This window comes from Scyliorhinus torazame, chromosome 10, assembly GCF_047496885.1.
Source record: "Scyliorhinus torazame isolate Kashiwa2021f chromosome 10, sScyTor2.1, whole genome shotgun sequence".
Classification (NCBI taxonomy): Eukaryota; Metazoa; Chordata; class Chondrichthyes; order Carcharhiniformes; family Scyliorhinidae; genus Scyliorhinus; species Scyliorhinus torazame.
In genome coordinates, this window is record NC_092716.1 from 217,862,016 (window position 1) to 217,888,279 (window position 26,264).

The window sequence follows — 26,264 nt, forward strand, 5'->3', positions numbered from 1 at the left end:
TTTAGGATGTTCTGAAGGCGCAGTGGCAGCTTCTTAATTTATCACATTTCTCCCAAAAGAGAGATTTGGCAGGAGTGGAACTGCATTTTTCAACTGTTTGGGAGTGGAATGTATTGTGTCCTCATAACAATATGAGATGCATTAGGGAAGTCCGTATCTAATCAAAACATATTTAGTGCTTGTTATTTGACCTCTTCATGTTAGTTATGCGAGGAATCCAGCAATAATTTTATTATTGTACCCTTGGGTCAAGCTCTTGAAACTGGTTGGCTACAATAAAAGTCAGATTGCAAATAATTGTTTTTTTACTCTTGGCTACAGCAGAACTTCTAGTTTTAGTGACATTGTCAGAATTGGGTCCCTATGAACTTGGAATACTAAGTGACTTATTTTCACTTTGTAACCTTAGGCACTGAACTCTTATGTGGAGAATGAAGTGCAGGAGAGGGAAGAAAGGGAGACCAGCTTGAGGAGCAAAAGGAAAACACAAGAGCAATGTTGTAACACAGAGTGGCAAGCCATGTAGATTCTACCCCAGATTTTCTGTGGGTGATGACGAACTGCTCCTCACCCTATATGTAATGACATTGTAAATATATTCAAAAGACAACATTTGTGATTTCATTACACATTACAAATACCAACCAGAGCGATTGGTGACTCCTGATTGCGATACAGCTTTCAAGGTGTGAGACATCATCACTTTGGAGGGCAAATCATATGTATCTTTTATTAATCTTTCACCTGCAGCTTTTTTCTATCACTATCTTTCTCTTTATTCTACCTTATTAATGTTGCTACGATGATGACTGCACCACTGGGCCTTTTCATGCTTCTCTGATGTTCTAGCTTTTAAGATCAGCGCAGGGAAATTGTATTTTGCCAGTTGTTGATGTAAGCATGCACAGAAGGCATCAGCACATCCATTATTGTCTATGTAGCCTGTTGAAATATGATTGACTCATTTGTTGCATTCTGCTTGGGAATAAATAGATCAGTTGGGTTTTGTTGGCCTTTTTCTTGCTTGCATCATTTTCAGTATCAATGTGCCAAATGTACCTTGCAATTGTTCTCCCTCATAATGCATAAGCAAACTCTTTTGCATTTAATTGTTGATATTAAAACTTGTCATGGAGCATTCAAAGCCTTCCATTTATTTCTCCCATCCCAAAGGGACTGAATTAAGGTAATTGAATTGAGTTATATGAAACACTCCCTAAACCACACCACCAGTTGCATTCTATTCTTACATGGATGGAAACAAATATATGTGAATGGTTACGACTCATCCCATCTATACACAGACCTACAGCTAAACAAAACCTGCATTTGGGAGTTAATCACATTCTTAACTTCTAAACTCATCCTTAATTGATTTTAAATTATTCATAAACCCCTCATTAATAATTCAGAACTACCTTTTGTCAACAATGTTTAATGTTTGCTTTGTATACAAAGAAATACCTTGATCACCCGACCCCGGGTCACTGTCCGTGTGGGGTTTACACATTCTGCCCAAGTCTGCGTGGGTCTCGCCCCTACAACCCAAGGATGTGCAGGATAGGTAGATTGGCCATGCTAAATTGTCTTTAATTGGAATTTTAAAAAAAATTACCTTGTTCATTGCACGATCAACAAGGACATTGGCTTTGTTCCAACAGAAAACTCCTAATTCTCCCCCTGGTGGCTGGATGAATGCATTTTAGGGCTTTGGCTCTTCACCTGGATTTCTCATAAAAAGAGAAAATCTGTCATTCTCGTACCTACTGGTTGCCAGTTAGAGAAACACATTGGCAGAAGCTTGGAAGCCGACAGCGATCCAGACGGCACTGGCCTGCAAATCTGCAAGATAAATTTGATGCATTCCAACATCACTTTTAGCAAAATGAAAAATTAATTTGCGGTAATTAACTGTCAGAAGCAACATTCAGAGAGAAAGTGCCAAAATTAAAGAGCCTGATGGCATTTTGTGAGCCTCAAATTGACCAGCACTGGCTTGTGATAAGAGTTAATGCTTGAGATAGAAAAAGCTACACTAGCGGAAGGATGAAATATGGAGAATATTTTCAGCAAAGAGTGCATACGGTTCCATTATCACTTTGCTTCTCATATCAAGGCAGCTTCCTTTTAACATTGTAATGCAGCTTTATTATCTTCAATGTTTAAAACATAAAAACCCAGAAATTACTGTTGCTGATACTAACAGATTAGTTCGATTGGTTGCAACAAAGGTTTTTTAAATGTCTTGTCCCCGTAAATGCCTTTTCCAATCCAATTGCTTTTATTTGTTAATAAGGAGCCAATCAAACAGGTTTCCTTGACTCAGAAAATGAGTAAGTTTTTATTAGTTAGTAAACTCCCCCCAAAATAATAAAGATGCAACAACACACACACATAGATATCAGAAGTAAGGAAGTCCAAGTAAAAGTTAAAGGAACATACAACTAAGTCCTTTGCTTGTCTTTGGGGCATAGATTGGTGAACATTGCAGCCATTTGAAGTTCATTGGTTTCCTATAGAATTCTAGAGGTGACTTGGTTCAAATCTTCACTTTGTTGAAGACACTCTTTTAGTTACAGAAAGTTTTTCTACTCTCTTTTAGCAGTGTTTTGAGATAACTGTGATGTTTCGTTTTCCTCTTCCTTCTGATTCTGCTTGGCAGAGCCAGTTTTTAAAATTCTTATCTGTATATTCCGTGAAAGGAATTTAATTAGCATGTCTTGTTGCAGGCCAAGTAACTTTTATGGATATCTTTTTATCCCCCAAACTATTGACACCCTTCAAGATGTAAATCAACAGGAGATGGGGATTCTTTCATCTTCCACAGGGGTTTTGAATGTCTGCTGAGTATCTGGCTGGTTAGCAGTTCCCAGTGTCTTGATAGAACTACAGGCAAACAAAGTCCAGCACTTTACATTTTTAAATGCCTTCCCTTCAAGAAAGTCCTTGAATGACGTAGACCTTAGCACCCTCAGTGTCTGGTGTTTTATGGGAATATTTTACATGGATAGCACTTTGATTATATTTTCCTCCCATTTACGAAAATTGCCTTTGTTATCACTTGTCATATAGATACAGTATTCTATGTGTAATAATGTGAAGTGCCATTTCTATTTTACTAGCTAGGAATATCTTAAGTAATTTAGATATCATAGAATCATAGAGTTTGCAGTGCAGAAGGAGGCCATTCAGCCCATCGAGTCTGCACCGGCACTTGGAAAGGTCACCCTACTTAAGCCCAGACCGCTACCCTAACCCTGTAACCCAGTAACACCACCTAACCTTTTTTGGACACTTAGGGTCCTCAGCAGATTCTACACTCATCCCTGGGGCACATGTACAACAAGGGCTCCTATAACATAGAATATACAACATACAGTGCAGAAGGAGGCCACTCAGCCCATCGAGTACACCGACCCACTTAAGCCCTCACTTCCACCCCATCCCCCCAAGCCAACAACCACTCCTAATTTTTTGGACACTAAGGGCAATTTAGCATGGCCAACCCACCTGACCTGCACATCTTTGGACTGTGGTAGGAAACCGGAGCACCCGGAGGAAACCCACGCAGACACGGGGAGAACGTGCAAACTCCGCACAGACAGTGCCCCAAACCGGGAATTGAACCTGGGATTGTGGAGCTGTGAAGCAATAGTGCTAACCACTGTGCTACTGTGCCGCCATATATGATTTAATTATTTGGAAATTAAGGGACCAATTTAAACATTAAAATACAATTAAGTATTTTAACATTTTACTCTTTGTTAGAACAATGGAATGATTAAGCTGCCATACCTTGATCTCACAACATTGGAATTTTTCCCTTGGCAATGTACTTTCAACAGTTAGGTGATTATATTACCTATCGTGCATATAGTTAAGTAGCTGTAGCCCAGTGGTACATTGCAACTTATAATGGATTCAATTGTTCTGGCATCAGTGTTCCTACTATTTCCATTGACTGAGTATTCTCCTCTTCAACCATTATATTTACTGAATTTTAAAATGCTGTCCTAAGATAATGCATTGTTAAACACTTCTGCAATGTGAAGAGCGTTATTTCAGTAACTTCCACTGGAGACTATAGCAATGAGAATTTAAACACTTTTTCTCATTTCATGATGTGCTACTGTCCAGTGAGTTCATGAAGAATATATTGGAAATCATTGATCATGAATGCTGATTTAATGTAAAATAAATGAGCTGATGCAGCTTATTTATAGATGACTGGAGTTGAAAAGTAGAGAATCTGTGCTAAACTTGCACCTGACCTCAGACAATAATTAGATTGCTGTGTAAATTTCTAGTCCCCATATTATAAAAAGAATATAGAGGCATTGGACCAATATAGAGGCTCTTGGGGGAAGCCTAAACTAAAATAACCAAATTTTGCGAATGACCCACCAAATGATGAAATTACCAACAAGATTTCACATTTTTTTAACTTTTACTTTAACATGACTCAGAACCAATGTAAAATAAAAATGAATTAACAGCCAAATGATACTTCAAATAAAAAGGTGAATTGCTCTATAAATAGTCTATGCAACAGCCTTACCCAACCATAATCCCTTCATTCTCCAAGTTAGGTGGCACTACATAGTTATATCATTCCACAATATGCTGTTCTATATTCATGCACAGTGGGTCGGAAGTTCTAACTGACAACAGTTTTCACTTCTGAGTTTCATGGGTGTGATTACCATCAGCAAGGAACACTTCTACAAATGCTCCCTCCCTCGGGTTACGACAATCTTGATGGTGTAGTTTTCCAAAGTTCCTTTTCAACCGACTAATAAATAATGCTGCGGTTCACAGTTTGTCCACTTCTGGGAAACACCCAAGTCTGTAGGATCACTGAGCTATTCACATAGTGTTCCATGTTTTAGACCTTTTTAGATAGCCTCACAGTACCTCCAAAAGCTCCTGTCTCCTTTCCTGCCAAATAGAAAAAAAAACTCTGCTGAGAGATATTTACTTCTCCTCGCAAGAATTTGATGCATTCCTCTTTATGTACCTCCAGCTCTCCTGCTTGTAAATCTCCTTTGTGTTTGCCAGCCACATACCATCCATATCTTAACTTCCTTCCAGTTGATAGTACTTCCAGGTTAAGTGTCACTAGGTCACAAACAGCATTTCTTAAATTGCAATTGATCTCTTTACCATTGATATAAATTCTTAAAACCCCTTTTCAAACACTTTAAAAAGATTACAGATGCTACAGACCCTTTGAAAGAAATTACAAATGTTCCTTGCTTCCGGATTAAAGATTGTCACAGGGTAAAATGTATTTACAAGGGTGATGTAAGAAATGCAATGTTTCACCGATCAATAAAGGATGAATAAGCTGTGTCTCTTTTGACTTGAAAAGAGAAGGCTGAAGAGTGGGCTGAGAGAAGTCTTCAAAGTTATGAGATATTTTGATAGAATAGAGACAAAGGGCGGGATTCTCCTCTACCTGGCGGGGCAGGCTGTACCGGCGCCGAGGAGTGGCGTGAACCACTCCGGCGTCGGGCCGCCCGGAAGGTGCGGAGTCCTCCGCACCTTCAGGGGCTAGGCTGGTGCAGGCGGGGTTGGCGCCGCGCCAGACGGTGCGGAAGGGCTTGGCGCCACGCCAAACAATGCCGAAGGGCCTCCGCTGGCCGGCGCGAGTTGGCGCATGCGCGGGAGCGCCGGCGTCATCCCAGAGCATGCGCAAGGGGGTTCTTCTCCGCGCCGGCCATGGCGGAGGTTGACAGCAGCCGGCGCGGAGGGAAAGAGTGCCCCCACAGCACAGGCCCGCCCGTGGCTCGGTGGGCCCCGATCGTAGGCCAGGCCACCTAGGGGGCACGCCCCGGGTCCAGATCCCCCCGCGCCCCCACGAGGACTCTGTAGAGCCAGGTCCCGCCAGTGCGGACTTGGTTTGATTTACGCCGGCGGGACCGACCACAAACAGGCGGCCGCTCGGCCCATCGCGGGGCGGAGAATCGGCGGGGGCGCCACTGCCAATGGCCGCCGACTGGCGTGGCGCGATTCCCGTCCCCGCCAAAAGCTCGGCGCCGGAGAATTCGGCAATCGGTGGCGGGGTGGCATTCACGAAGCCCCTCAGCAATTCTTGACCCTACGGGGGGGGTCGGAGAATCCAGTCCAAAGTGTTTCAATTTGTGGGCAACAGCAAAGCTAGAGACCATTGGTGTAAGATAGTCAGTAAGTAAACTGGAGTCAATGAGAATCAGAGGAAAACACTTTGGTTGGAGTCATAACCTAGCACAAAGGGAAGATGGTTGTTGCTGGTGGCCAAATATCTCAGTCCCAGGACATCATTGCAGAGGTTCCTCAGGGTAGTGTCCTAAGTCCAACCATCTTCAGCTGCTTCATCAATGACTTTCTCTCCATCATAAGGTCAGAAATGGATGTTCACTGATGATTGCACAATGTTCAGCATAAGTTGAGACTCCTCGGGCACTGAAGCAGTTTATGTCAGCTCTGGGCTGATTAATGGCAAGTAACAACACATGTTGGGCAATGACCATTTCCAGCAAGCAAGAATCCAAACATCTCCCCTTTGCATTCAATGGCCTTACCATTGCTGAATCCACAACTATCAACATCCTGGGTGTTACCATTGACAAGGAAGTGATTGGAATGGCCATATAAAAACTGTGGCTACCAGAGCAGGTCAGAAGTTAAGAATCCTGTGAAGGTGGGCGGCACGGCGGTGCAGTGGTTAGCACTGCTGCCTCACAGCGCTGAGGACCCGGGTTCGATCCCGGCCCCAGGTCACTATCTGTGTGGCGTTTGCACATTCCTCAACCCCACAACCCAAAAAGATGTGCAGGGTAGGTGAATTGGCCATGCTAAATTGCCCCTTAATTGGAAAAAAAGAATTGTTTATTGGGGGGGAAGAAGAAAGGATCCTGTGATGAGAAACTCACCCCTCGTCTCACCAAAGCTTGTCCACCATCTACAAGTCAGAAGTGTGATGGAATACTCTCCACTCACCTTGGGGGGGGGGGGGGGTTGCACAGCTCCAACAAAGCTCAAGAAGCTCAACACCATCCATTGGCATATTATCCACCATCTTAAACATTCACTCCATCCACCACCAATGCACAGTTACAACAATACGTATCACGTACAATATGCATTGCAGCAATTGACCAAGAAGATTTTAGGACAGGTTGCATCTGTTCTTTGCCCTGTTATAGGGTGTTAAACATGAAAGCCTCCGGGCTTCACAGACTCAAAGGGACCCCCCCATCCTGGGGAGTCCCCTGACCTGGCCCCATCCAGCTCAGCATATGCCCCCCAATCCCCAGCTCCCTTGAAGAACCCCCCTCCCATATAGCATCTGGCCTCTTTGCTTTACCCTTGTTCTCCATGGAGGTAAGTAGACAGGGGTACTCACCTCCTTGCCCCTCCTTGGAGTCTTTGGTGCCTGGTCCCTACTTCTAAGAATCAGTAGTGATTTGTGCTGGGGTGACCTCCTGCTGGGGTGGCAGAACAATACCTGGAGGCAACTGCATTCAACTTTAATCTCACTAATGAGATTGTAATGAATGCAAATTAGCTGTGATCAGTTTCTTGGCCTTCTGGGGAGGGTCCTGATCACGTCAGCTGGAGTGGGCTGGGAGAGGCAGAATTTATTTTGCGCCCGGACAAATTCCATTTTGGGCACTGCCACAATTCTCCCGACCTAGTGAGTTTCGCGCCATGCTGGAAGCTCTGGGTTCAAGATTTCCTTCACGGCTTGATGGCTATGGAGGGTGTGTTCATAAGGTGGTCAAACAGGTTGATTATCAATCTGTAAATTCTTTCCGATGTGCCTGTGGCAGGCGGTAAGAGTGGAAGAATTTCCTGGTCAGCCAGCACTCTGGGGTAGCTGCAGCACAGCAGCGTCTCTATGTTAAAAGACTCCACCTGCAACCTTTTTGCCACAGGCTGTACTCTATGGCAAGCGTCCTCCTCGCTTTGAGGGACTGCTAGAGAGAGAAGTTAAGGCCAATTTAATGTGACTGCAATCATTTAGCTGTTATCCTCAATATGACATTGGAGGTTAACACCACTTCATTGTGGCAACACTCAGAAGGCAGACATATGCATTGTGTTTGATTGTTGCGCCCCTCTGGAGCTTAAGTTCTGTTGACATTACAAGTTATTTTGGAAAACATGGGATTTTTCTGATGTCTTGTCAATTATCTGAAGTTCTAGATTTCTTGGCTAAAATGTGTCATCAGTCACCACAGAGGCTGCTGGGACCATATGAGCATTCAAAGTGAATTCTGAGATCCTGGACTGCAAAAATGCCATACCTTGGATAAAATGCCTCAACAGCGTGTCCGCTCATCTGCATTGCTAAAAGCTGAAGATGCCATGGCAGCTTTTGTAAATAACAATGAATGTAATTGTTGTTTTGAGCAAACTGAGTTTTCTGTTGACTTCTAACCAGAGGTTGAAGAGTACCCCAAATGTTGGTATTTGGATATATATATAATTTAGCAACTTTATGCTTAATGAAAGAGATTAAATGATGATTGCCGTTGCTAATTCCGTAAACGTCACTTCAAAGGTTTGCTGCCTGGGCAAATCTATTCTAAACTGTACTGGGGCAATGAGTCAGATATACCTGTTGAATAACAACTCATGCCTGTGAATGTGTGTGTTGGTGTGGGTTACTTTGCTGAATGTCTGCCAATACATTTGAAAAATGATGCTTGACTATGTGCACACAGGGGCAGCATGATGGCACAGTGGTTAGCACTGTTGCCTACGGCGCAGAGGATCCGGGTTCCATGCCGGCTCTGGGTCACTGTCCGTGTGGAGTTTGCACATTCTCCCCGTGTTTGCGTGGGTTTCACTCCCACAATCCAAAGATATGTAGGGTAGGTGGATTGGCCATACTAAATTGCCCCGTAATTGGAAAGAAACAATTGGGTACTCTAAATTTTGCAACACACAAGTAAATCCCCCCACCCCCCCCAATCCCCCCACCCACCCACCCTTCTTCCCTATACAACAATAAAACTAAGTGATTTAGGCCCACTGGCGAAAGAATCTCCTGACTGGGATGTGCACAATGTGTAACATGAATCGTGCAGCAAATCAGCCAACATTCACGTTAGGCTTACTGCATTCCTGCATGTTTAAAAGGATTATCTATTTTGGTGTACAGCCAACCCCTCTCCTCCTTTCTTCAATTGGTCTTCTCAATGTTCAGTCTTTTATAAATGAACTCAAATTCTTAAAGGCCCAGCTGCAAGGGACTGGACATTTGAGGTGTCTGTGCATCCACCTAATAATGTTAAATTACTTGCAACAAATGTTTTTTTTGATACTGAAATCTCGAAAGGAGCAATGGTATTGCTTCAGAATAACATATTTGCATCAGGTAGTTCATCCGTGACATCCATCACTTTGCATAGGACAAAGTCATGCTGAGGTTGCGCCTGTAACAAGCCTCCTTTGGGTATGTAATGGCACAGTGTTCTTTGATGGTACGAGGTTGAACTGTATGTTTGAATTGCATCTGCTTCCCCTCTCAAAATGTGATACAGAAAAAGGATTTATCTGGCAAAAGAAAGCCAGATGCAGTACAAACTAACATCTAGGTTTATGGCATTTTGGTTTAAATATAGGTTTCTGCTGGTGGAGGGTCATAAACCCCAGAGATTTTGTCAATGCATCACAGTGATCTAATTGAACAACAACTATGATCGAACTCCTGCTTCATGATGTAATTAATACTCTTTAATTAAATATTTAAAATAAAGGTAATTAAAAGATGTGTGTCTGGTTAGAAATTATCCCAAGATGTCTGTACTTGTTTGTACTTTGAGGGGCTATGTAATAGCTCTGTGGTTACAAATGATAGGACTGTTCAGTAGTAGAAGAAAAAACCACACCAATCTGGGCAGAAATAAGCTCTTTCTAATTAACTAAGTAATATTACACATGTGGGAGGGTGCTGCCTTGAACTGAAGAAGCACTTGTTTGTATTGAGGGACAGTTAGCGGCTGGCAAGTGCAATTGAAGCTAGGAAAAGCACGCTGCATTTGTCTTTATGTTTATATCACCAAGTAGAATAAAATTAGAATTTTCCCCATTTATGCAGTACAGTAATTGGAATAGATTTGTAACTTTTGAATGTGAAATCATACCATGTCTTTTTAAAGAAGATTTCTTGTACTGCTAAGGCTTTAAAGGATAATTCTTACATAAAGGGAACAAAAGAAGGGAATGATTGGCATTTATATAGTACCTTTCCCTCTCCCAGGGTGTTCTAACATTGGCATGAGGAAAATGCTAGGAACTGCTAGTGGGGACATGGTAAGCAGGACATTTTGAAAATCATTTTTTTTAAATATAAATTTAGAGTACCCAATTATTTTTTTCCAATTAAGGGGCAATTTAGCGTGGCCAATCCACCTAACCTGCACATCTTTGGGTTGCGGGGGTGAAACCCACGCAGACACGGGAGAATGTGCAAACTCCACACGGACAGTGACCCGGGGCTGGGATTCGAACACGGGTCCTCAGCGCCGCAGTCCCAGTGCTATCCACTGCGCCAAATGCCGCCCTACATTTTGAAAATCATAATATGCTTGGGCAGATTTAACACAGATTTATGAAAGAGAAAACAAAATACTGCAAATGTTGGAAATCTGAAATTAAAATTCAGCAAGTCTGGCAGAATCAGTGGCGAGCGAAACTGTTTCAAAACATTTTTTTTTGTCTTTTTTGTAAATTTAGAGTACCCAATTTTTTTTCCCAATTAAGAAGCAATTTAGCATGGCCTATCTACCCAGCCTGCACATCTTTTGGGTTGAGGGGGTGAGACCCACGCAGACATGGGGAGAATGTGCAAATATCACACGGACAGTGACCCGGGGCCAAGATGGAACCTGGGTCCTCGGCGCCGTGAGGCAGCAATGCTAACTGCTGCACCACCGTGCCGCCCCATCTTCTCAGAATAAGAGTCACTCCGACCTGAAACATGGCCGGAATTTGGGATTCACTTTTCCCGCTGTCAGCGCACCGCCACCTGCGGGGGGCTTCAATGAGAAATCCCATTGATAAGCGGCGGGAAAGGGCAGCAGGGTGGCACAGTAGCACTGCTGCCTCACAGAGCCGAGAACCCAGGTTCGATCCCAGCCCCGGGTCGCTGTCCTTGTGGAGTCTCACCCCCACAACCCAAAGATGTGCAGGGTAGGTGGATTGGCCACACTAAATTGCCCCTTAATTGGATTATTTTTTTTAAATGACAAGCGGCAGGAAGAGAAAATCCTGCCACCAGTGAATGGTGTGCCCCCGAGAAACACGTGGCTGGGGAACTGGAGAATGCCAACCGTTATTTCTGTTTCTCTCTCCACAGATGCTGCCAGACCTGCTGAGTTAATCCAGAAATTTCTGTTTTCTTCATGAAAGGGACGTTGTGTTTGGAAAATCTGTGAGAGCTCTTTGAGTTAGTTTATAACGAGCAGGATGGATAAGTGGAAACTAGTGGAAATAATGTATTTGAATTTTCAAAAAACCTTTGCTGAAGTCCCAGACAAGAGGTTTTACTCAGAATTAGGAATCATTCGGGATTAGGATATTATGTTGGCATGGATTGAGGATTGGTTAATAGGCAGAAAACAGAACGTAAAAATGATTGGGTCATTTTCAGATAGCCGGGCTGTTATTAGCGAGGTGCTGCAAGTAGCAATGCTAGGTCTCAGCTATTTACAATCTAAATTAATGACTAAAATGAGGGGATGGCATTTATTTGCTGATGATACAAATTTAGGTGGAAAAATAAACTGAGAGGAGGCAAGGACGCTGGTAAAGGATTTAGACCAGTTAAGTGATCAGGCAAGAAATGGCACGGTGGCACAGTGGTTGGCATTGCTTCCTCATGGCGTTGGGGAACCCGGTTTCAATTCCCTGGGTGTTCTTGTACATGAATTGCAGAAAAGTAACATTCAGTTTCAGCAAGAAATCAGGAAAGCAAATGATACGTGGGATTAGAGTATAAGAGAAAAGAATTCTGATTGAAATTATGCAGGGTGAGACCACACCTGGAGTACTGTGTACAGTTTTGGTCTCCTTACCTAAGGAATTATGCACTTTCTTTAGAGGAAGTGATACATAGGTTTACTGGACTTATTTATAGGAGGAGGGAATTATACTATATGGAGTGATTAAGTCGACTATGCGTATATTTCTTGGAGTTGAGAAGAATAAGATGTGATGTAACTGAAACATATAAAATATATGATTATGTGCTTGGCAGGGTAGATGCTAGGAGGATGGAGAATCTGGAATTGTGGATCATAGTCTCAGAATAAGAGGTCGGTTATTTTGGATTGAGCTGTGGAGAAATTTCTTTGGAATCCTCTACCTTGGAGAGCTACAGATACATGTTGTTGAGTACATTCAAGACAGATTAATGAGTATTTGGCTACCAGGGATAGCGTGGGAAGATAAAGCCGAGGTAGAAATTAACCATGAACTTATTGAATGGTGGAAGCAGGTTTCAAGGATTGTATAGTTTACGCCTGTTCCTATTTCTTATGTAATCTTATGTTCAAAATGCTTTCTAACCAATAAAGTGTAATTGCAGTTGTTATGTCGGGACACAACGCCCAATTTGCACACAGCAAACTCTCATAAAACAGGAATGTGATAATGATCACAAGATCTGTTGGTTGGCAATCTTGAGTGAGGGAAAGAATATTGGGCAGGTGTGGTGATTGTCCCTTTAAGGCGACACAGCAGAGTAAGTGTCACCTGGGCCTGGGTGACCAATTGACACCCAGACTGAGGAATCATCCCAGGGGAGGAGTTCTCCTCTGCACAGAGGTGCTTTGGAATGAGCTGCAAACATGCTGCTCTTAATAAATCCCTCTTTGTTCACTAATGAAGTCTCTGAAAGTGCATCATTACACCAGAACACCATAGAGAACTACATTGTTACTTTTTGAAAAGTGCCATGGGATCTGTTCATCTGAGAGAGCAGATGGAACCTCAGTTTAATGTGCAATTTGGGAGATGGCTCCTCCAACACTGTCGCAGTCCCTGAAGTGGTAGCCTCGATTTTTTTGCTTAAGTATCCAGTGTGGAGCCTGAACTCACAACCTACTGACTCGGAGATGAGAGTGCTGCAATTTCAATGCAAATGGCTTCGTTTCCTCCCTCCTGTCTTTTACTGGCTCAGTTTATTCAACCAGCTCCTGGCGATAATGCACAATCTTATGTTAACTGGCTGCTCCACATATGTCAGCAGGCAAACACACAGTGAGAACAGATGCACTCTGCCGACAACGTCGCCAGGTCTAGTCAGGGAGTTTGCCTGCAGGGCACAGTAAAGTTCTGCATAGTTCCCATCTCAATAGACCCCAACAAGCCAACCAACAAAATAAATTCAAAATCAAATAGCTAGGGATTCTATTCTGAGAATTAGCACGATCTGTTTCATAATGCTTCAAATTGCTCACTACCATTCTTAAACACCGAGTGGAGCCTGGCGGCACTTGCTACTTCTTGTGTTACTTCTCCTAACCTCACATGAAAGATGCAACATTTGGCTTGGTTTTAGTGTCAAAGAACACCATTTCTTCAATCTTTATGTGGGTATACCAGCAGAAACCTATGTGTATGCTTCAGTTCTCACTTTGAGGGGTGGGGGAGCTGTGAGAGGAGGGCGGTGCTGGAAAAGTTGTTAAATTCAGAGGAAATATCAGGGCTGTAGAAATTCACCCTTCATGATATATCTGAAAGGAAAAATTCTTCTAACTTCTCACAACAAAATCCCATTCCTGTTGCTTGCCAATATTACTATTTCTTACATTCCCTGTCCCAGTACAATATCACCGTAATTCCGTATGAAGTAATGAGAATTGCACAAATTTTGTTTCAAGTTCCATAAGAGACTTAGTGAAGCATACCCCTGAGAATGTTACTCACGTTTGTGCACAATGTCATTATAAACGGCTCTTGCTGTCAGCATAGTCAGCTCTTATTACGGACCGATTATGAATGGTGCAATTTGGGATGAAAGCCACCACCCAAGCACGATTCATGTGATAAGGTGGCTCACTGTTTTGAGCTAACGCTAGATTTGCCTGAGTTATCAATCTGTTCACCATGCTAAGTTTGCATGAAATGTGTTGGAGATTTTTTAACGTATTACATATACAAAGAGGTGGAAGGGCAGGTTGGCGGCAGCATACCAGCCCATTGATAGCTACAGAACTATGAAGCTAAGCATCTTTCAAATTCTCATGACAACATTTCAGGAGCAAAATGTTGTGTTCAAGGATGAAAAGTGGAAGACATTATTCCAGTGATGATGATCTGCCCCTAGAAACCTTCAGTGCAATTTGTAAATGCGATAATTGATAGGTTTTATTAGATAGATTAGTGAAATCTGCTGCTCATTGTCACTGTTCTACCGATCATTATTTCGATCAAAATAATTGACAGCCTGTCAAATTTGATGTTTCTCTGGTGTCTAATTGTCTGTTAGGCATTTATCATTTAATTTAACAGCACTCGTTTTGTTACTAAATCAGTCAGAACAGATGCAACATTGCTTTAATTTGGTATCTTTCATAAGGGCTAGACTTCAAACTGAAAACTTGCATTGATTTCCATTCTGAGCTGATGTCTGGACAAACATTGATGTTAGTGTAGCTTCACACCCATATAATTTTTTTTTACCCTTTGGGGAATTGCGCGGGAAGTGGTGGACGGATCTTCGAGCTGATTATCGGCCCATTGAATGCTCCTTCCATGGCCAACAAGTCCTGGCATTGGACACGGACCTGGAGCTTCTGGTAGGGGTGCTACCACTGTGCCAGAAGGCCTCCACTGGACTAATATGATTCCAAGAGCTCTTGTTGGCCTTGTCTTTGGAAAGAAGGGAGTCTTTACTGTTGGAACCCCTTTGAATACCATATATGTTATTAAAGAATAGCTCTGTGTTGATGTCCTTGGAAAAATATGTTCACTGAACCATTTTGTTATCTCAGCGGAGGATAGTGGGAAGGGAAAGAAGAAAATATGGCGTCAAGGAAAATAAAACATTGTAAAATAGTTTGAAGATCCTTTGACTACCCAGATTCAATGCTGAGTGTGACTGTGTCACCATACTCTTTTTCTCTCTTTTTAATAGGATTCTGACAACAACAAAGTCTGTTCCCTATACTCCTTCCGCAATGCAACTACCTCACCACATAAGCCAGACGAAGGGGCCCGCGAACGCAGTGACATGATGACTGGCGCAGTCTTTGGAACACCTGAGCGCCGCAAAGGAAGCTTAGCTGACGTGGTGGACACACTGAAACAGAAGAAGCTCGAAGAAATGACAAAGACTGAACAAGACGGTATGCATTAGCTAGCCTTTCCTCTTGAGTTCCACACATAGTAAACAAAAACCTGTTGAGTAGGCGGCTAAAACAAATTTGTGGAATTGGCAGAGTGGTTAAAATAGTTGTCTGATGGTCACCATGACAACAGCGCTTTTAGGTTGATGGAGAGAGCTTGGCTAGTTGGCAAGATTTAATGTGCTAAAAGAGTCCCGTTTTGGGCGCGTATAGCGGGGAGTTTCTCGGCACCTGCAGTCCCGAGAATGACCCTGCGACTAATATATTTTTTGTTTCCATAAATTTTGAGTATCCAATTATTTTTCCCAATTAAGGGGCTATTTAGCATGGCCAATCCACCTAACCTGCACATGTTTGTGTTGTGGGGATAAAACCCACGCAGACAGAGGGAGAATATGTAAATTCCACACAGACAGTGATCCGGGGCCACGATCGAATCCGGGTCCTAAGCGCTGTAGGCAGCAGTGCTAACCACTGTGCCACCATGCTACTCCGATGACCCTACTATCTAATGGGACTCTACCATGTTTTGGGCGCCTCAGCAAGGAATGTGCCGCCAAGGCTGCACTTGCCTCATTTCTGCGCTGACGAGCTCAGCTTGCAAGTGGAAAAAGAGTACTTGCCAATCAGGGCAACTTCTTTAAATGCCGCCCCGATCTTTCAAACACCCTCTGCTTCTCCACCTTGACCTCCACACTCCCCACAACCACAACATACCCCTTAGGGGATCCTCGAGACCCCCACCTCTTTAGGGTAGAGCACCTCCGGGCCGGAACAATGGCATGGCAAACTGGCACCTGAACACCGTGGCCCTGCCAGCCTGGCAGCCTGACAGTGCCACTGTCAGCCAGGCAGTGCCACACGGGCACCCTGGCAGTGACAGGGTTGCACTGTCAGAGTGCTCAGGTGTCAGTGCCAAGGTGCCAGTCTGGCAGTTCCAAGGCACACGGTGCCACTGGGAGAATCTGGCTATTAGTTTCCGGGCTTCGGGAGAATCCAGCACAGACATATTTAATGAGGCTCATTTAAATATGTTAACATAGCGAGGGCGAGATACAGATCGTGATATCTCGAGGCGTTTCGACCATCGCAAATCTCATGAGACGACTCTTGCAAGATTTAACGCCTTCGTCGCATCACCCGTTGGGCACGACGAGGCCATTAAATCGCGCCCATGTGTCTTTCTTCAACATTGTGTATTAAAATCGACTATCCAAAGTCAAAAATCTTAAATGCCCCTCTCTTCTTGTACCCAGTTATACCTGTTCCTTTATTTTAAGAGGTGGTATCAGGATAATAAGACCCATCTTATCTGCGGCTTCTGTTTATGTGGCGTGAAGAGAGATGTTACATCACATCATTCACCTCTTAATCTGTCTTTGATAAGAGGGCTTCAGTCATTACACTTATTCATACTCACAGAGAGAAACAACAAAGACTAGCTGGGTTAGACTGTGAGAGGTTTAAGCAAAACCTTCCCCCAGCACAGAGATAAATTAGCACCTTGTTGTAAATGTACTTGTGCATGTTGGTTCCAAGATAGAATACCTGAAAGAGACAGTTTAAAATGGTGAGTCATTGTTGAAGGCAGGAAAAGCTGAGATGTATATATTTACTTAATTGTTGGCCTTTCAAACCTCCACATGACCGACCCCTTGTTAGATTATAATTCTAGCCTGCTTGGAAATTAAAATAAACGTTTTATTGTTCTATTGAATGCCCATGTAAAAAAAATCCTACACAATAGCTGAGAATAGCTGAGCTACACAATAGCTAAGGGCGGCACGGTGGCACAATGGTTGGCACTGCTGCCTCACCCGGGTTCAATTCTGGCCTTGGGTGGCTGTCTCTGTGGAGTTTGCACTTTCTCCCCTTGTCTGCGTAGGTTTCCTCTGGGTGCTCCAGCTTCCATCCACAGTCCAAAAGGAGTGAAGGTTAGGTGGCTTGACCATGCTAAATTGCTTCTTAGTGTCCAAAGATGTGTAGGTTAGGTGAGGCTATGTGTGCGTGGAGGGGGGGGGGGGGGGGGGTGGAATATGGTGCATACTTCTTCAGTGAGTGTCTTGTGATTTAAAGAACTGTGACTATACAGTCTGGTACAGAACAATGACTGTTTAATTAAAGACCTCTACACATCCATTTTCCACTCATAAATGCAACTGGTTATTTATAAATGTTTGTTCTTTGGAGTAAATGCGATGCATGCTCTATTTTAAAATATTTTATCAAGGTTTTGAATTAATTTTATGCTGGTTGAGGGCAGCATGGTGGCGTAGTGGTTCGCACTGCTGCCTCACTGCGCCGAGGTCCCAGGTTCGATCCCGGCCCTGGGTCACTGTCCATGTGGAGTTTGCACATTCTCCCCGCGTATACGTGGATTTCTCCCGCACAACCCAAAGATGTGCTGGGTAGGTGGATTGGTCACGCTAAATTGCTCCTTAATTGGAAAAATGAGTTGGGTACTCTAAATTTATTATTTTTAAAAATTATTTTAAATGTTGGGTGAAGTAATCGCAGGAGGCCTAGCCATTTTGCCAAATATCTACGGCAAGTACTCCCAGATCAAGTGCAAGATAAATGTGCCCCTGCATAGCCCAACAATGCATCTCAGCCCCAACATGAGAGTAGATTTTTTTCACATCACAAGTGTAACACAATGCACCATAAAGCTTTAAGGTTATCCCGTTGGCCAGAATGTTGTGGACATATAACACTGGGGTTGAAGCTATCTAGATTCATTTCACGTTGGATACTTTGATCTGATAGGTAGCTCTCTGACCTGGTCTATGGATAAATGTGCAACATCAAATTCCACCACATCAATCAATAATGATCTGTCTTTAAGTCAGAATGCTAGACCAACATAACTAGCTGATATCGCCCATCATTTTTAATAACATACACAAGGCCATAAGTCAACAGTGACATAATCATATCAACTATGGTAAGAGTTAAGGCTCAAATGGCTTTCCAACTGAAATATACATGATTGCAAGGTCAGTAATTAAAAAATACCACTTCAGAACCTTTAAGCTCATCCAAAATGAAGTGATTCCTGCAGAACTGAAGGATAAACCTATTGCCACACAGGGCTAATGGAAGAGAGACTATTCTGAACCATAGAATTATAGAATCCCTTCAAGGCAGAAGGAGGCCCTGTGGCCCATCGAGCCTGCACCGACCCTCTGATAGAGTACCCTACCTAGGTCCACTCCCCTGGCCTATTCCCGTACCCCACCAAACCTTTAGGCACTAAGGGGCAATTTATCATGGCCGATCCACCTAACATGCACATCTTTGGACTGTGGGAGGAAACCATGCAGACACAGGGAGAATGTGCAAACTCCACACAGACAGACACCCGAGGCCGGAATTGAACCAGGTCCCTGGCTCTGTGAGGCAGCAGTGCTAACCACTATGCCACCGTGCCAAATATGGAGACCAGTGTGATAGCTTGTTCCTGCCTACTGTTGGAATGGTCGTGCCAGCACAGCCATCACAGACTATGCCCTTCTTGGAATCTAGTGCAGATTGTATTCCATGAAAACTGCCAGGCACGGTTTTCATTGTAAGCTAGTTTCCGGAGAAATCTGAGAAGGGAAAGATGGGCTGATGTGTGGTCTTCATCGGCCTGATACATGACTTTGGTGCCATTGACAGATTGAAACTGAAAAGCTCCAAGTCAAGTTTGGCTGACGAGCTTATCATTGCAATTCAGCAACTGTATAATGAGATGAATTATTATTATCATCAGTGGAGTCAAACAAGGATATGTTTTTCTCCTCATCTTTTCTGCCTATGCTGAAGGAAGTCATGCCAAATCCCTGGGAGGAAGCGTATATCCAGTTGGAGCAGTTAGAAAACTGACTGTTCAATTTAAACAGATCAAGCAAAGACCAAAATTAAAGAACCCACTTCCCAGAACTTTTTTGTTTGCAGATGACTGTGGTCCAGATTCAGTTTGTTCCTCCCCTCAGCACAAAAAGTATCTGCATTTTTATACCAGGGACAATGGATCAAAATGTATAAACAATGTATGGGGCATGGTTAACTGTGAAGAGACACAGTTCAGACGCATGGAGGCAGGTTAGTAAACTGAGCTGAAAGGTAGAGAATTGTGGTACCCTCAATAACGACGCTTAGAGTGTAAACAGTAAAGAAGGCTTTAATAAACTAAGAACTAGACGAGTGCTGAGACATATGCTAACAGCTGCACTGCCCACAAGGCGGCCCCTTATATACGGCTCCCAGATGGGCGGAGCCGGAGGCAGAGTTCCCCAGGGTTCCAAGCCCAGTCTTAAAGGGGACATCACCTTACATGATGACAAAGGTACAATGTTACAGTAACCGTTCATCACAAGAATGAAACTTATTGCTGAGAAATGTGGGCCGCAATTCTCCGGCTGTGTATTAGTGGCGGGATTCTTTGGTCCCACTGGCAGCGCACACCAGGATTCCCGGCGGCGTGAGGTGGCTTCAATGGGAATTCCTGTTGACAGCGGAGGGAAAAGCAAATTCCACCTCCAGTGAATAGTGTGCTGCCTCCTGCTGCTCAGAAACAAGTGGCTGAAGGGCTGGAAAATCCTGCCCATGAAGTGATCCATTTTGGAAGGAATACTAAAGAGAAGACATAAAGATTAAATCACAAAACGTTTTTCACTGCAGTGAAGTAAAGTGGTTTGGGTTTAAAAGGCATGAGAGGCGCGATTCAGTAGACTTGAAACGAAGGACGCAATCTTCCCAAAAGGAAACAAAGTCCTCAAGCAAGCGCGTTTAGCCACATGTTTCCCAGCACTCGCAGTGCCGAGACACACATGGCTATTCAACGTGATTCACTTTGAATAAGGGGTCTGAATGAGGAACGCGTGGCTAAGGCTGCACATAGCCCCGTTTTTTACAATGGGGAGCTCCGCTGCACCAACAATGCACCCACGCCCAGGGGTTTCCTGACAGCGTGGGGCTGCCCACAAAGGGAAAGCTCATTCTCTGGCTGGCAGGACGGAGAATTCCGCTGCCGGCAGGGGTGCGACGCATCAGAAAACCGGTACGTCGGGACGGAGAATCCTGCTCGGAGTGTTTCCCACTCATGAGGCCAATGGGAAATCATGCCAAATCTTCCAACCCATCCTCATTAATTATGCAAACAGGTGTTTTGCGCCGTATTCAGTGGTGGAGCAGGCCTAATGGCACATAGTTCACTATTCTATCCGGGAGCCACCCTATCCAGAGGCCTTATTGAAAAGGCGTCCAACATCACGGGCGAGATTCTCCGACCCCCCGCCGGGTCGGAGAATCGCTGGGGTCTGGCGTGAATCCCGCCCCCCGCCGGTTGCCGAATTCTCCGGCACCGGAGATTCGGCGGGGGCGGGAATCGCGCCGCGCCGGTTGGCGGGCCACCCCCCCCCCCCCACCTAGCGATTCTCCGGCCCGGATGGGCTGAAGTCCCGCTGCTAGAATGCCTGTCCCGCCGGCGTGGATTAAACCACCTCTCTTACTGGCGGGACAAGGCAGCGTGGGCTGGCGGGCTCCGGGGTCCTGGGGGGGGGGGGCGTGGGGCGATCTGGCCCCGGGGGGGTGCCCCCACGGTGGCCTGGCCCGCGATCGGGGCCCACTGATCCGCGGGTGGGTGTGTGCCGTGGGGGCACTCTTTTCCTTCCGCCTTCGCCACGGTCTCCACCATGGCGGAGGTGGAAGAGACTCCCTCCACTGTGCATGCGCGGGGATGCCGTGAGCGGCCGCTGACGCTCCCGCGCATGCGCCGCCCAGTAATGTCATTTCCGCGCCAGCTGGCGGGGCACCAAAGGCCTTTCCCGCCAGCTGGCGGGGCGGAAATCAGTCCGGCGCGGGCCTAGCCCCTCAAGGCTAGGGCTCGGCCAGTCAAGTTGCGGAGGATTCCGCACCTTTGGGGCGGCGCGATGCCGGATTGATTTGTGCCATTTTTGGCGCCGGTCGGCGGACATCGCGCCGATTACGGAGAATTTCGCCCCACTAATCCACTTTTTGCAAAAATTATCTTTATTCGTTTTTTAACATTGTAACGTTTTATATACAAAACAAAACAATGCAAAACATCAAGAAGAACAAACACCCAAGGGCAGCACGGTGGCACAGTGGGTTAGCCCTGCTGCCTCACGGCGCCGAGGTCCCAGGTTCGATCCCTGCTCTGGGTCACTGTCCGTGTGGAGTTTGCACATTCTCCCCGTGTTTGCTTGGGTTTCACCCCCACAACCCAAAAGATGTGCAGGCTAGGTGGATTGGCCACTCTAAATTGCCCCTTAATTGGAAACAAAGACTTGGGTACTCTAAATTTATTTTAAAAAAAGAACAAACCCCCCCCCCAGTCCACCAACCAATACCCCAAAACACAACAAAATACGCCTCCCCCCTCCCCAACCCCCCATCCCCCCTTCCCTTAGCAGTTGATGGCAATCATCTCTTTAAAGCGTAGAATAAACAGTTCCTTCTCTTGTGAAACCCTCCATCGCCTTCCTCAAAGCAAACTTGGCTTTCTCCAAATACAGGAAATCCTTTAAGTCCCCAAGCCACACTGAAGCACAGGGTGGAGAAGCTGACTTCCACCCCAACAGAACCCGCCTACAAGCAATCAGCGAGGTGAAGGGTAAAATATTTGTCCCCGCTCCTGTCTGGTGCTCCGGCAAGTCTGACACCCAAATATGGCCCCCAGGGGACTGGGCTCCAAAATTTCACCAACTCCTGGCAGGACCAGCACCCCAACCTCGCACAAGAGATTAAGGCATTCACCCTCTGCAACACCTCACACCACAATCCCTCCTCCAGCGCTACTCCTAACTTCTCCTCCAACTTGTCCTTAACCCCCTCAAGCGAAATCATATCCTCCTCCAAAATCTTCCCGTATATCACCCAGATGACCCCCCCAACCTCATCACCGACAACACCACTCCAACAACTAGATGAGTGGGGTCACCAGAAACATCGCAAAAACCTTTTTTGTATAGTCCTGCACCTAAATATATCAAAAGGCCCCCCCCCCCAGGCTCCCTCCCCCCGGAATCCCCAACTTCTCCATCACTTCCTCCAGACTCGTAAACCGCACTTCGAAAAATTATTCCTTCCTTCTATCTCCTCCTGCTCCTCCCACCTCTGAAACAATCAACGTCCCTTGCCGGCTCAAACACATGGGGCGGGATTCTCTCAGCCCACGCCGGGCCGGAGAATCAGCAGGCCGGGCTCGAATCGTGTGATGATGCCCCAACGCGGTCAACCGATTCTACGGAGTGCGGAGAATCGATGCCACTGGCGCCGGCGCGGTAGGTGCGGCGCCGGTCGGGGGCTGCTCTTCGCGGCCTCCCAGACGATTCTCCACCTGGGATGGGCCGAGCGGCTGCAAAAAAAATCTTGAGTCCCGCCAGCGCTGTCCAAGCGTGGTCTTACCCGGCAGGACCTCGGAGTGGATGCATCCGGGGGCGGCCTGGTGGGTGGAGAGGGGGATCCGAACACGGGGGAGGCCTCCGCCGTGGCCTGGCCCGTGATCGGGACCTACCGATTGGCGGGCCGGCCTCTCAGGCTGGGGGCCTCCTTTGCTCCGTGCCGGCCCCTGTAGCCCTACGCCATATTGCGTCGGGGCTGGCACGGAGAAGGGAGCCACTGCGCCTGTGCGCGTTGGCGCCTTCTGCACTGCGCATGCGTGCATTGGCGCCTTCTGCACTGCGCATGCGTGCATTGGCGCCGGCCGCACTGCGCATGCGCAGACCCGCGGCGCCCATTTGACACAGGCAACGGCAGCTGGAGCGGCGTGGGCAGCTCCAGTGCCGTGCTGGCCCCATGTAGGGGTCAGAATCGCTGCTCCTGAGGACATGTTGACGCCGTCGTGAAACAGCGTCAACACTTAGCCTCAGGACCAGAGAATCCCGCCCATGATTCTCTCGGATCAGCATCAACTTGACCTCACCCGCAACTTAAAGTGCTGCCAAAAGTGCCTCCATATCTTCAGTGTGGCCAGCACCACTGGACTACCTGAGTATTTCCCAGGGGCAGACGGGAGCGACATCATTGCCAGCCCCGGCAACTGACTGCTTATAAGAGCTTGCCTCCATCCTTACCCACATTGCCTCAGGCTCGCTATCCCAGCCCCGCACCTCTCGGTATTCGCCACCCAATAGTAAACAACAGATTTGGATGAGCCAAACCCCCTGACAGTAGCCTTCTCTGAAGCACCGCCTTCCGAATCCTCGCTACCTTACCTGCCCAGACAAACAACAAAATCAAACGTTCCACCCCCATAAAAAACACCTTCTGCAAAAAGTGGTAACACTGGAATAAGAATAAATATCGTGGCAATATATTCATCTTTACCACCTGCTCCCAGCCTGCCAATGATAGGGGGGAGGTTGTTACTGACTCACTATTGAAGAAAGGATGTGGTCCTGCTGAAAATGAGGATAGATCTACGGGAGCATTCTGAGGCTGAAAGATGGACCCCCAGAGAAAGAAGATGGATCTCCAGAAACATTGAGGCTGGAAGACACTGAAGCAGGAAGGTCCACCTGTAGATCCCCCCCCCTTCCCCGTTCACTGCTGTGGTGTTCCAGGATCCAGTGTTGCTGCTGGTCTTCACCCTGAACTCTGGTGACAGTTCCAGGCATTGTTCAGGTGAGTCCCAGCATCTGCACGCTATATTGTTCCAGACGTGTTCCACACCTGCGTGTTTTCCTGCTGGCGCTGCGGAGAATCAGACATGGCTTGTCGGACCTTAATCTGCATTCAATTAGCGGGATTGCGTTTCACGCCAGCCTCCAGTGGGTACCTTGATCTGTGATGGTGTGCATCAATCGAAGATCCCACTGTAAATTCACACCAGTTTAACCCCCCCAAAACCTGCCATTGAACCCACCGGGGGCTTGGGAGAATTCCATTCATGGAGATGGGACAGAACACTTGTTTATATTATAACATGGCTGGAACTGGGAAACTTCTCATCAAAAGGAGAAGCTTAAGAGTCGATTTGATAAGAGGAGTTCTAAATCATGAGGCATACGTTTAGCTCCATCATCAATAGAGCAAATGAGAGATCAGAAGAAATGTGGAATGCCATACCAAATACTATGATGAATGCAGAATCCATAATTATGTTTAAATGAGAAATGGATAAATATTTTGTGAAAATGACATTTTACAAGAAGGTATCGAAATAGAACTAACTAATAGTTCTTTCAGAGAGTCAGCACAAATGTAACTACTTAAATGGCCTCCTTCTGTCTTGTAAATGTTTTAGATTTCCAGTCAAAAATGAATCATTTTGCGCTTGCAGCCAGAAATTGTAGTATCCATCAGTTTGAAGAAGATTGAGGCTATATTCCAGTCAGAATTTAATGCACAACCAACATCGTTCATTGAGGAAACACAGCTGGGCTCAGTCCAACAGTTTACCTCCCTGGGCAGAATACCATCATCAAATGCACATCTGGAAGAAGAAATGTTTGATCAAGCAAGGAAGGTCTGCTCTACAATGGTTATCTGAAGAAAACAAAATGTATGGGATGAACATGAGCTGAAATTTAAGATTAAAGTGTTGAAAGCAATGGCACTCTTTTCTATAGCCTTGTTATAGACACTCCATTAAAGACTTTGAACACATCCACCTTCTCTCTGATGAGTAAACTGACGCAGCCAGATTGCAACACTGAGATCCTGACTCATGGTTGCTTGCTGCTCAAGACTCAACTGCTACGACTTGATGATATTGAGTGACAAGACTGCCTGACACTATCTTCATTTCTCAGCTGAAAGTAGGAAAACGCGACCATGGAGGACGGTTCATGTATTCATAGATCATAGAATTTACAGTGCAGAGGAGGCCATTCGGCCCATCGAGTCTGTACCAGTCCCTGGAAAGAGCAGCTCTACCTAAGCACACACCTACACCCTATCCCCATAACCCAGTAGCTGCACCTGACCATTTTTGGACACTAAGGGCAATTTAGCATGGTCAATCCACCTAACCCGCATATCTTTGGACTGTGGGAGAAAACCGGAGCACCCGGAGGAAACCCACACAGACACGGGGAGAACGTGCAGACTCCGCATAGACAGTGACCCAAGCCGGGAATCGAACCTGGGACCCTGGAGCTGCGAAGCAACAGTGCTAACACTGTGCTGCCGTGCCACCCATGCGTATTGTACAGATGCATTGGAAAATAATTTTAAATTAAAAAAAAAAACATGGAATCCCATGAGCAGTCTTTTCCACACCAAGTCAGGTGCTATAATTCCACTCACTATAGGGTAGATTTTCATTTTCACCATTTCGCCGCTAATCTGGAATGAAAATGAGGTGCTACTTGCGTTGCTCGTTTATGGTTTGGGTGTTGAGGATGAAAATCTACCTAAGTACGCTGAAGTTGAACAGAGAATGCGGAAATTAAAGGAGAAAGAGAAACTTCAAAACGCTGCAGCAATCCAGTCTTAAGTTGCCTCTGCTAAAGTGTGGCTGCAACTGTGTCTCATGTGCCAATATGCCATCAAAAGCCCATGAGAGGATGCACACCACCTCAATGCCTCAAGAAATGTCTGATCAATGTGCCCGCATCATCCAACAGACAATGCTAATGGTTTCGGAACGATATGGATGAACATCAGTAGACATTGCCACCCCACTAAATGTCACTTCCCCTTTACGCTCACTTTGTTGTGAAGTCCAGATTCTTTTTATTAGCTGCTCCAGTTCTTAAAATGTCTTCACTCCATTTCACAAAGTTTAGGGTTCCCCAATGTCACACACAATTCTCCAATTTAAAGAACAGGCTAAAAGATATGTTTTGAAGTCTCTGTTAATGCCACTCTTGAGCAAGCAGGCTAACATGATTTGCATCTCTATTTCCCGCTGCTTGGACCCTCTTTTGTGATAGCGCTGACAAGACCAGCAGCTTACTGTGAAGGAGC

At 45.5% G+C, this 26,264-nt stretch overlaps 1 protein-coding gene across 14 annotated transcripts in view; it reads left to right on the top strand.

Annotated features, from left to right (window-relative positions):
* sox6 (SRY-box transcription factor 6) overlaps window positions 1–26,264 on the top strand; it is an 832,058-nt gene that overhangs the window by 371,590 nt on the left and 434,204 nt on the right. For all 14 annotated transcript variants that reach the window (XM_072466411.1, XM_072466398.1, XM_072466399.1 and 11 more), the window contains one exon: window positions 15,134–15,344. In XM_072466411.1, the coding sequence (XP_072322512.1) occupies window positions 15,134–15,344 (211 nt within the window). The remainder of the gene's footprint in view (window positions 1–15,133; window positions 15,345–26,264) is intronic.